Raw genomic sequence first — 12,177 nt, forward strand, 5'->3', positions numbered from 1 at the left:
ATTTGAAATAAATAATGTGCATAAAAAATGGCTATTATCTATACATATGAATTAGTAGTGGAAGGAATTAAGAAGAAAAATGATCTGATGACAAAAATAATCATAATTTGCGTAAATTGGTCGATAATGAACGGATTGTGCTATGCGTGGATTCCGAGGCTAGGCATCGGCAGCAACACGTACCGTTGCAGACGAAACTGGTCTGTAGGTGATTTCACTCAGCTTCCAAGGATTATAAATTGACTTACCGGGACTTTCTCCCAAGAGATCATTCGCCCGTATACGACAGCTGTTTGAAAATCAGTGCCATTAACGCTCTTACGATTGTGTATCTACGTACACAGCAAACATTTCCTTATTGTGAAAACGTCTTTAAAAAAGCAGACAGTCTGCTTGCTCCGATGGTTTTACACGTTCATCTATTATAATTGACGAAAAACAATGCACGTAACAAAAAATCATAGCAAACGGTTAACGCAGGAAGCACCATTATACTTGTTCAAAAGTTTTTGGTCTAGCAATTTCCTATGGTTTTTTCCTGTTTCGGAATGTACGCATTGCTTCCGGTGAAAGAAGAGTATTCGTATAGCATATACTGTGTCTCAGAATTACAGATAAATTGCACTCACCTGACAATTTAATGTCTGGACGAAAATTATAGGTTTGCAGTTAACGTTCACGCGGAAGCGTGAAAAGCACTGTACTTTTCAGAAGTATCCGAATTTCTTTCTCTTCCGATAAAAGGAAAAGACAGTCACTGGTTTTCATTCTTCGACACTTTGATTAAACTGAATATCACAACAAAAAGTGTGTTACAAACAAGTTACAATCGCCATAAAGTATTAGCACGCGCACATACTTTCTAATAATTTTCTTCTCGACTAGACTTTACATTTTACTCCCACAATCCCAAGTTTCAGAGGTCATGAACAATATATTGAAATAAAATATTTGTGTAGAACGAATTTAACCCTTTTAGTACCGAACGACGATATATCGTCGTTCAAATTTTCAATAAACAGTTATTTGTTAAGTAATAAGATTTTTAGATTTAACATATTATATTGTGTCAAGAAAGAGCGAAAGTGGCATCAGATTATCCAATAATAAAAGCGAATCGAAACTTTCTTGTTTAGCGCACGTTCCCCCACGCAGGGCACTCGATCCAACTCTGTTTATCGTATAGTTAATGAGCAGGTACATACGTACACCGTTCGAGCTGCACACGTTATCCGGTCGTTCACTTAAAATATGAAAACCTCGTATTTAACTTTCACGTTATACCAACTGTACATATGTACATTGCTGATCATGAATATACGATTGCCTCCATAATTATAACAAAAATATGCAGTTATTAATCCATATTAATAAATTTTTATATACATACTGAAGGTTATATTTATATTCTTGATAATTTCATTAAAAGATATTTTTTATGAATTTTTATTTCGTAGAACTAGGGGTAAACGAATTCAGTCTCACATGTAAATACATCAAAATTCTTTCCATATTTCGTAAATCAGGTTCTGGTGATAATAATATTATAATGTAAAATTGAGCCGAAAAGTATGAAAGAGAAAAAGCGTGTTCTAAAATCATAAAGTTAAAAAAATTATAAAATTACAATTAGTTCGGAAGGCATTGTTAAATAAGTATCCATGCACTTATGAAAAGGATTGTACATATCTCTTAATCACTGACTGCAAGAAAACACGTTTCATTCGATCTCCCAATCGGTTCGATTTCGATCGCGGTTCGACGCTCGGACGCGGGAATGACTACTTTCATTCGCGGTCTGACTGCACCGTGAACTTGTACTTGTACGTAGTAAGTGCAAGTGCACGTTCACCGGTAAGATTGCAGCGTTCAGCTTTCATCCCGTGTCCTTTAACGCGCAGAAATGTCAAACGCACACAGGCGTCTGACCATTATGAACTCTCGGCAGCCAGACAGATAGATCCATCAATTAGTATAAGTCTCACGAATATAGTGATCGGCAATTTCCCTTTCCTGATTAGTGATTACTCAGCAATTTATAGTATGGATGTTTTTGACTCTATTGATTTTATTTGTACGTGCAGTCACCAAAAGTATTGTTAGATAAAGACTGGTAGAATAAGTTAGTGACAGATTATAAGAATCAATAAACCATACAGAATGAATTAAATTAAAGGCTCATTAACAGACTGATCGTTTTGCGCAAGTTACTATCAAATTAATAAACCAATGAAAAATAGAACATTTAATTTTATTAAAGGAAACTTTTGTAACTTCAATTTTAATTTCTCATTTTCAAATTTATATATAAACTACTACGTACTATTTTGCAAAGGAAATCCACAATTCAGTAGTAACTTGGTTTAGAAAAATGATTCATGCAATTTTATAGATATTTCGATCGACTCAATTGTAGACCGACATCAGCGATATAGCACATTCCGGTGAGACTGTATTGCACACTGCAACGATAACAATAATTAGTTTTGCTGACGTTCGACATGAGCGATCGTTTACCTCGGAATTGGTGGCTGCAATATTTGCTCCTCTTTAAATTAACACGTGAATGTTTGTAAAACGATCGCTATAACAGGAAACGGATAGCGAAATGGGTATGATAAAGCCATTTTTGTCCTCGTATAAGTGCACACGTTTATGTTAGTTGTAGAAAAAAGTAATAAAATACGTAACATCTCGTTTAACTGCTTCGAATACTTGCCTGACTCTGAATGGAATAATTGAAAAACGAGCGGTGAAAAGAATAATAAAAACAGTAGTTTTTGTGATACTCTCCAAATTGTAAGTTTTTTTTAATGAACTCTTAATTAGCGAGGACATATGTTAAAACATTATAGTAATTTATTTGCTCGAATGTAATATTACAGTTACAACTGCTTCTTCAACGAAGGAAGAAGCGTATTTAGCTAAATAAGTTAAGTAATTGTAAGATTGAATTAGACATAATTACATATGTTAGATTCTTACAGAACTGATCCACAGTTTGTATTTTCTGTATGACATAGATTTATAATAATAAATTATAATACCTACTTAATAAAACTTAAAAACCTTTCAATTTATGTTTTAACTCGCAGAATTAACTTTGTATATACATTTGCAAACACATTGACATAATATATGTGTTTATAATAGAATAATAATAATTACCAAATTATAAGAACATGTCTCCAACTGAGCAATAAAAGTTTAAAGTAGTTATGAAATTGGCAAAAAATGTGTGTAACAGGACATTTATGGATATAAGCTGCAAATTAGTCAGATAACTGTTCATAGTGAAAGATAAGTTCTACGTAAGACCTTATTTCACTATCGTAGACCGTATTCTAGACTATGCGCGTTAGACACTTTTATTTAGCTTATTTTAACTGAGTACAGATGGATCGTTTCAGCGAAATTTTTATTACTTCATTAATTTAAAAAGTCGTTTATTGCAATCTTGTTTCAGGCAATGGCGGGCGTAATCAACTCCACAGCAACTATGTTCAATGACGTCTACGATTATTATCTCTGGACACTATCCCTTGCCGGTAGAGTACCATTTTTTATCTATGAAAATAGGAAACCCCATTTTTGTATGCAATCCATAATGTAATACGATGATTCGACATAAAATCAAATTAATTCGTAATTTATATTATCGATATCAGATTTAAGTGGAGAACATCATCATGTAATGTTTGTATTTAGATGAACGAACGAGAGGATGGCTTTTGGTCGACTCGCCGAAACCTACTTTGATATACACGATATTGTATCTGCTCATCGTATGGGCCGGGCCAAAGATCATGAGAAATCGAAAAGCTTTTAAGTTAACGTGGGCCCTCGTCCCGTACAATCTCGCGATGGCCTGTTTAAACGCGTATATCGCAATTCAGGTATACATTTACTCGTGAAAATCAATTATCAACTCATCAAATGTTGGAGATTAGTTAATCTTAATCTCTTTTTATTATATTTGCAGTTGTTCGTAGCTTCCACCAGGTTACGGTACAGCTACGTCTGCCAGCCGATTAGGCACGTAACTCGTCCGGATGAATTGCAGGTACTTTGAGAATATTAAATAAAATGTAGTAATTAAAATTTACTAAATAGAATATTAAATAGAATCTGTTAAATTGATGCCTGTAGGTGACCAAACGTAATACGTATAGTATTTTTCTACTGTGTATTGTAAATTTTGTTTTTTCTGTTCCATTGCAATAACTGTATGCATACACAATACATTGAGCGTATATTACACATATTTTCGCTATAATAATATGACATTTGTTTCTTTTTTTAGATTGCTCACGCTGTCTGGTGGTACTACTTTAGCAAACTGCTAGAGTTCTGTGATACATTCTTCTTCATCCTACGAAAGAAGGATAATCAATTAAGCTTCCTCCACGTTTACCACCACTCGACCATGTTCTCGTTGTGGTGGATCGGCATCAAATGGGTCCCGAGCGGATCTAGTGAGTATCCATTCTTCTCAAACTCTCTCTTTAAGTACACATAAAAAGATATACATATGTGCCTAATGTGAACCAAGAAACGGTTCGGAGAAACGGTCTTAAAACTGTTGAGTCATATTTTTAAATAATTTTTTTATATTGTAGTCTTGTAAGTTTGCCAAATATAATTCGCCCAAATTTTCGATCACTGATTATTATCTTGAAGTTTTAATTTGTGGAAGACAATTTGTTTTATTGATAACTGTTTTCTCTTTTCAGCTTTCCTGCCAGCAATGGTTAACAGTTTCATCCACGTACTGATGTATTCGTACTACGGATTGGCAGCATTGGGACCAACCGTGGCTAAATACCTTTGGTGGAAGAAATACTTGACGATCCTCCAACTGATACAGTTCACCACTGCCTTGATCCTAGGGATCAATGGAATCCGATCAGGATGCGACTTCCCCCTCTGGATGCAGTACGCTCTCGTCATTTACATGATCTCTTTCATCGTTCTCTTCGGAAACTTCTACGCTAAAGCGTACATTGCAAAGGTAATCATATCGTTTATAAAAATTGTACATTTTACATAAAAAAAATCTTGCATTCTTTTTTTAAAGATAATACAATTTAACTAATTGGAAAACATTCAAGTACATCATTTATTCGCAGATAAAATACTAAGCTAGTTTTTGTACACGAGACTTGTTAATAATAAGCAATTAGTAAATTGAATTAAATACAACATAAATAGAAGCAATTACTAAATCGTATTCGTCAATTAAATAATTAAATTGTTTTCTTAGGGTAAACAAGCGTATGCGAAGAGGCAACTGGAAAAAATGAAGGCCAAGATACAATCGAAAACGGAAGTCTCGGAGGGAGTAGCATGCAACGGAAATGCACTGAAGAACGGACACGCCAATGGATACGCGAACGGTGTGTCCAAGAAGGTTCAATGAGGACGATAAGCTGTTCATTAAAGTGTCGGTTAAGAAACGAAAGCGAGCAGAAACATTTTCAGAAAAATCCCGTTCGATAACCCGGAAAACCATTCGACCAAATAGTTTTTTAGGTTCTTCCATTTATCGTTCGCTTCGTTCGTGATACTTAGGCCATGCACAATACATTATACCAGCAGTCCTTAATCTTAGGCCATCAATTCAAATGAAAACAATTGATTATTTAAATCATTGCTTAAAAAAATTGCATACTATTTATTATACAAGTCAATGATGTAAGACAAATTTTGTATTCAAATTTCTATAAAAAATTGCTCCTCAGTAGATTTAAGTAAATAAGTAAATTAGGAAATAGGCAACAGATTCCTTAATTGAGGACTGCTGCCACTACGAGAAGGAATGGATTTACTCGTCAATGGACAGATCTTCCTTTGAGGCGAACGCGACTATGAATTACCGGCCTGCGATTTCTTCTTTTTCTATTCTCAGGACTAGCCGTAACGTAAACGCTGGTCCCTAGAGGTGTTGTAAATATAAAAAGGAATTAGTCGAGTATCATTAGCAGTTTAGTCGTCAGTAGTGACTGCGAGTTATTGATTAACGTGATCCAGCGTGATCGAAGTACGATAACGTTTCGTAAGCTCAAACTTAAATGATCTTTTTTGTGACCGACGATATGAAAATCTGCCTTATACATATACAATATTATATATATATATATATATATTTACAAGGAGAAGAAAAGAAATGGATCGTCGCGTATTGGTAACTGCCTATAGTTCTTCCTCGCGATAGATCTTTAAAATAAGAATTTAAGTCCGATGATCACGTTGTGGTTGTATCTACGTACAACAATATTTGTGCACTCGACGTCTAATAGTTGATAATGTATCGTGATGTTCAGGTATGCTGCAAACAATATCTCTCCGAATAAATGGGAAATACTACTATTTGTTCTAAACGCGATGGTCGTGAACCATAATCGTAAACGGTGTAAAGAAAAGAAAGTTTAGACGCCTAATGCTGTTCTTTGTATAAATAATTTTATTTAATTGAACTTCGAATGATATAATATTTACTTAGGGTAATAAAGGAATAATTGTTAGTCATATTTAAAAAATTGATTGTGTTTAGAACGCGAGCTAGCGTTATTCTTCCGTTTTTAACTTTCGTATTCTTTAAAACGAAAACTGATTCACTACGTCAATTGGTAAGATATATACGAATAAGTTAGGTAAACATTTGTACGAGACATTTTTCTACGATTGCTATTCTACATATACATATTAAATACACACGCGTTACGTACATACAGCGCGCTTATTGCGTGCGAAAATTCTCACGTGTTCCAACCGGTATGTACCAAAAACGAAATGAATAAGACTATTTTATATGACAACCCTGTTTCGGAAACTTCGATACAATTGCACAAACAAAAACACGCAAAAATTTGTATCAATCCGATTTCGAGTTTAATATACATACATGTACATGATGCATACAGAACAAGATTTGTAAAACTCCATTACGCAGTATCGTTTACGAGCGTCTGTCCTTTTTTCTTTTTGATGAATTTATCTCTAAACCTATTAGGCAATAAAACGTTGTTAATCGTTTTACTACTATCGCAATATGTAAAAACCATTGAGAAATTGTTATAAAAAGAGCATTGCTGCGCAATGTGAAAAATCAACAAAGTGCATTGTATTTATTTCGAACAACATTTATTCGTCACCTGTCCAACAAAAGCATATGTTCAAAAGCAAGTAACAAAACTGTGTATCAAAGCAATGAGAGAGGAGTCATAAAAAATTGTATTACACTGTTGTACATTATCACTGCGATATGTGTATGTATTAAAATCAAATATAATTGTCATAAACATTAGATAAATATTAGATTCCAGTCAATGAGTTGCTTGAAACGACTTTAATCCCGGCTTCTGAGAATTACGACGGCCAACCAAAACGACGAGATTTTGCCAACATAAGGTTGTACATGGCACACGACAGCAAATTCGACAGGACCGTTGATATCGTAAATTCTTGTTGCCCGCAGATGCTCGACAAAATCATCAACAGTAGACTCGCGTTTGTTTAAGATGAAACCATGGATGTGATACGCCCTGTACAATTGTTTCAAGTCCCTCTTGTCCAGTTGCACCTCCGGAGGTGGTTCCGCCTTGGAAATAAAGTTTTTTAATATAGTCATCGCGTGCCGATTGAAAATGGTTGTAAACCCGAGCGCACTGCGCCACTCGGACAGCTTTTCTTTCAACGATTGTTCTATGTTGGCTGTGCTCTTCTTAATCTGTTTGCTTTCCTCCTCAGTAGCATTCAACTCGATTATCTGAATGGCATGCTCGGTCTTTGTTGAAACGGCGGCATCAACCGACCGCCATTCTTTGCTCAATTTCACATTGTATTTAAGATTGCAGGGCAAGACAGATTTTTGTAAATTCTCCCATATCTATAAATGTAATAGAAGATCACGGATATCCATGTTACTTTAAACGAAACAGTAGAAAAATTTCATATACTGACACCGAGGTTACTAATCAAACGGGACACTTTAATTAAAGGGCAATGACTGTCGTCCAGTTTGTAATAATTTCCGATCTCCGGATCCCACAAAGTGTATATCCCATTTTCACTTATACTCAATACAAACGATGACCATTTATTTATCTGCGAAGATCCTGTCACATTTATTCAACAAGTTTTTAAATAACATTTATTTATCTGCGAAGATCCTGTCACATTTATTCAACAAGTTTTTAAATAACCGATTATTCTGTCGTTTTATTATAGAATGCTTTTTTATAATGTCGTTTTATTATAAAATGAATTTTGTATAACATTCGTTTCATTATTATTGACTTATTTAAATTAATGGATTGTTGCATTTTAAATCGCAATTCATTTGTATAAACTTTTTTAATAGAATCAATAATTAATTTATCTTATAAAAAAATAATGTATAAATTGTTCCTTACCTAATAAGACATAAGTTTTCAAATCGAACCCTTGCAATAATACTGCCAGGAGAGCCGCCCTTCCATAATGATCCGTTTTCCTTATATTCAAAGCCTGCCGAGGAGTGATCGGTCCGTAATGATTAGGCAAAGACGGTAAAAGCATTACCAGTCTCGCTGCATCCTTCGGATTTTCCACGCCATTGACTTTGTATGACGTAACGAGACACCTTTGAATGCTTTTCAGCAACGTGTTTGTCACAATACTTTCGACAGACTTGGAAGTAGCCGGATGTTCCATACGAATCAGAACGTAAATTCGAGTGTACGATTGACCAGGACTAGCCTGAATATATCCAAATAGCAAAACCGGACTGAACAAGGGAGATAACGTAATCCAACGTTCAAGTTCTTGATAATTTCTGTGCTGTTCAAGAGGTATCCTAGTCTCGCCTAGCCACTGTTGACCCCAGAAAGGGTGTTGGTCATACAGTCGTAATTTTATACAATGCTCCTCGTTCTGCCTCGGTAGCTCAAAGTGCATCGTTTGCTGCCATATAGGCGCGGGTCCTTCTGCTACAGATGTTCTGTGAATGGTATTACCCCATTCTACTTCGACAAACGGTTGAACCAACGCTGACTCCTCCCTAATTGGTATTTCTATGCCCCTCAAGACAGTTACGCTCAAAACTGTTTTGCCTATCGTGTGATATCTACGAGTAGTGCTCGCCGGTTCCAAAGGATGTTTGACTTGTAACAAATCCCTAAACGATACATCGAGCAGAGAGAATGCAGACTGTTCGGTTACAACCGTGTCCGGCAACGTCTTCGCGTCTTCCGTTTCTGTTTTCTTAGGAACAGATAATTCCGCATCCGTACAGAAACTTAATACTGGGTGCTCGAGCAGAAAATATTTCACTTGCTTCCTGTGGATATCACTCTTCGGCGGTCTTATCAAAGATAAACCGTTGTGCGGATCGTTTGGATCGTTGCTCAGTTTGTAAAGTTGCGCGGTATATTCCTGTTCGGTCTCGCCGTAATTACTCAAACTAATTGTGCATACCACCGTCCCCGCGTGTATCCTACCCAACGTGTCACTTATCGCGAAGTCTATCTCGATCTTCGTGTTCTCCGTGTTACGCTTCGGCAGTGGTAACGGCAACACGCTCGACTGACCGTGCTTCGCGTGTACTTGTATCGAAAGATTATTGCATTCCGACTTTCTTATTAACAGTTTATGCAATTTCCTATTAAAAGGGCTCTTCGCTTTGCATATTATCTTTTTCTTAAATAACAAGTGGACGGATGTTATCGTGATCGATTCCGGGCGGTCTTTCGGTGAGTTCATTTTCACATCACGAATTACAATCTCTAACAGTTTACCGGAGAATTTGCGCTTCGACTCGTATTCTATCACTTTCATATTATCAGACTGAGACGTTTTAACGTCGCTATAAACGAACGGATTATCGGAAGCGTACAATCCATCTTCGACTAACAAATCTTGACTCAATTCTCGCGGGTTTTTATTTTTGTTAATAAGACTACTATTTGACTCTTCTTTTATAGTAGGATATGCATAACAAAGACTTAGATCTTGTTCTGTCTGATCATCGATACGACGAGTATATCCCTTAATAAAATCGATGTCCTCGTCAGACATATTAAACTAAAAGAGTCATAATAAAACACATTTATCACAAAAATATGAATGGAAGAGTGAATGCCTACGTTTATTATTGCACCCCTTTGTATTCATGAAATGTTTTCGTGTAGCACCGATGAGAGATTACTAAAGAGCGTAAAGAGTGGCAGCCTTATGGGACTTCGTGTCCCTGTCTCACGATAAAGTCTACAATTTTTGACGCCGTCTAGCATGTATTGCCACCGAAATAAGAAACAGAAAACACCGAGAAGAGACTACTAAAGAGTGGCAGCCTTATGGGACCGCGCGGCTCAAAAAACTTTTGGCGCCCTCTAGGGTATACTGCATCATGATGTAAAAACATAAGGTGTGTTCTTCCGGCGTGTTCAAATGTGTCGCTGTTTGCGCCTTCCACTCATCGGCCATATTGGAAGTACGATGATCTATTGTTTATTTCAAACACGCATATATATTACTCTCCGAGAACCTAATTTTTGACATGTTTACGATTTTAAAATTCGCACTGTTTTAATATGAAGTGTGATTGGTTAGAAATCCAAAATGGCCAACGAGTGGAAGTGTCCGTGTACAGATGGATGTTCAAATGGATGCGCAAGAACACACCTTATGTTTTTACATCATGTACTGCATCATGTACTGAACCGAAAAATAAGACACAAGCAAAACTGTCGTCGGTTTAGTCCAAACAACGATATTTGGGGTAAAATGCAGTAAAATGCAGATGTAAAAGTAATGAGTTTACTGCTAACGACTTTTTTAACCAACGATCAGATGCTGAGACGTTTATCACCTATCGTGCTGGAAAAAAGCATTCGTGAGTCTGATCATAAACGAAGTATACATTTTTACTCATACGTTATACGTTTTTACTCGTGTGTTAGAAACTATGTGCTTGTCGAGTGAAGACGTGAAAAGTATTTTTGTAATACGTAGTGCGCATGGTTGGCAAACTAGAGGGAATTTGAACTATTTACGATTCTAAATATCACGCAGTGTATGTACAGTATTATTATTTTATTGAAGCCTTATCTTCATATGTATTACAAAAAGTACATGTATAAAAATATAGAATTATACTTGGCAGTTACATTCTTAAATAAAAACCATAGCTTAAGTACTACATATATACTGAAAATAGTATTTTCTAAGATCCACAGGCCATACATGCGTCTCCATTTTCACGGGAGCACACGAGTACAGGATCTTCCTCATCTACGTTATCTTGATTTTGTAACCAATCACCACTTTTTGCAGTAGAATTTAGTGTTTCATTTTCATTTTCCAAAATCAGTGACTGATTAGTACTATTCATGCTTGTATTTCTTGCTTGTAATTTGGTTTTGTCAACTGTGAATTGCAAAGCATTTGCTGCCGGCTTGGTCCTCAAATAGTACATGCCAGTTTTCAAACCCTGCAAATAATTAAGTATTTTCAGAGTAAAAATTGTCAAATTAAATTTGTTTGTCATGTGAATTAAATCATTTACCATATTCCATCCATAAAAATGCATTGAAGTCAATTTCTCTGTTGTTGGCTTAGCCATGTGAACATTTAATGATTGTGACTGATCTATAAAGGCACCGCGATCTGCCGCCATTTTTAGGATTATTTTTTGCGGTATTTCCCATACTGTTTTATAAAGCACTTTTAAATTATCCGGTATACGTCCAATGTTCTACAATGGAAAAGTAACATAATTTGTCTCATATTATACAGAAAAACTTTTCCAGAAATCAATGAGGTCTACTAACTTGTACAGAACCATTATTCGCTATTATTTCATTTTTCATATCTTCGTCCCAAAGATCCCTTTCAGTTAGATCCCGCAATAAATGAGGATTAACGACTTGAAACTCTCCTGACAAGACTCTTCTTGTATAAATATTGTTGGTATATGGTTCTATAGATTCATTATTTCCTAGGATCTGTGCTGTAGACGCTGTTGGCATAGGCGCAATTAGCAAAGAATTCCTAACTCCGTGTTTAGCGATCTTTTCTTTCAATGCTGCCCAATCCCATAAATCCGTAGGCGTAACATTCCACATATCGTATTGCAAAATCTGAAAGAACATTAATATTTAATATCTTGTTATCTACAAAAATTGGGTTAAGTATAAT

At 35.7% G+C, this 12,177-nt stretch overlaps 3 protein-coding genes across 6 annotated transcripts in view; 1 reads left to right on the top strand and 2 right to left on the bottom strand.

Annotated features, from left to right (window-relative positions):
* Positions 1-5,695, top strand: part of LOC108622032 (elongation of very long chain fatty acids protein 4) — a 19,917-nt gene extending 14,222 nt beyond the window's left edge. For 3 of the 4 annotated variants that reach the window (XM_018019666.2, XM_018019665.2, XM_018019664.2), the window contains 6 exons: positions 3,467-3,548; positions 3,709-3,896; positions 3,983-4,063; positions 4,304-4,475; positions 4,734-5,011; positions 5,264-5,695. In XM_018019666.2, the coding sequence (XP_017875155.1) occupies positions 3,470-3,548; positions 3,709-3,896; positions 3,983-4,063; positions 4,304-4,475; positions 4,734-5,011; positions 5,264-5,419 (954 nt within the window). In that variant the 5' untranslated portion in view covers positions 3,467-3,469 and the 3' untranslated portion in view covers positions 5,420-5,695. Of the gene's footprint in view, positions 1-1,445; positions 2,613-3,466; positions 3,549-3,708; positions 3,897-3,982; positions 4,064-4,303; positions 4,476-4,733; positions 5,012-5,263 lie in introns of those variants that run through there. The other variant, XM_026811181.1, reaches the window with a different exon arrangement.
* Positions 5,696-6,868: 1,173 nt separating this feature from the next.
* Positions 6,869-10,442, bottom strand: LOC108622034 (coiled-coil and C2 domain-containing protein 2A). The gene is made up of 4 exons (XM_018019668.2): positions 10,125-10,442; positions 8,415-10,062; positions 7,963-8,117; positions 6,869-7,888 (listed from the first exon to the last, which is right to left on the bottom strand). Exons 2-4 carry the CDS (start codon positions 10,054-10,056, stop codon positions 7,349-7,351), a joined length of 2,337 nt encoding a protein of 778 aa, XP_017875157.1. The 5' UTR covers positions 10,057-10,062; positions 10,125-10,442; the 3' UTR covers positions 6,869-7,348.
* A 513-nt stretch (positions 10,443-10,955) lies between these two features.
* Positions 10,956-12,177, bottom strand: part of RnrL (Ribonucleoside diphosphate reductase large subunit) — a 3,835-nt gene continuing 2,613 nt past the window's right edge. The window contains exons 8-10 of the mRNA XM_018019656.2: positions 11,811-12,119; positions 11,546-11,734; positions 10,956-11,470 (exon numbers count right to left, since the gene is read on the bottom strand). Coding sequence (XP_017875145.1) covers positions 11,204-11,470; positions 11,546-11,734; positions 11,811-12,119 — 765 coding nt within the window. The 3' untranslated portion in view covers positions 10,956-11,203. The remainder of the gene's footprint in view (positions 11,471-11,545; positions 11,735-11,810; positions 12,120-12,177) is intronic.

This window comes from Ceratina calcarata, unplaced genomic scaffold (assembly GCF_001652005.2).
Source record: "Ceratina calcarata isolate Rehan_Ccalc_2016 unplaced genomic scaffold, ASM165200v1 scaffold2.2, whole genome shotgun sequence".
NCBI classification, from domain to species: Eukaryota; Metazoa; Arthropoda; class Insecta; order Hymenoptera; family Apidae; genus Ceratina; species Ceratina calcarata.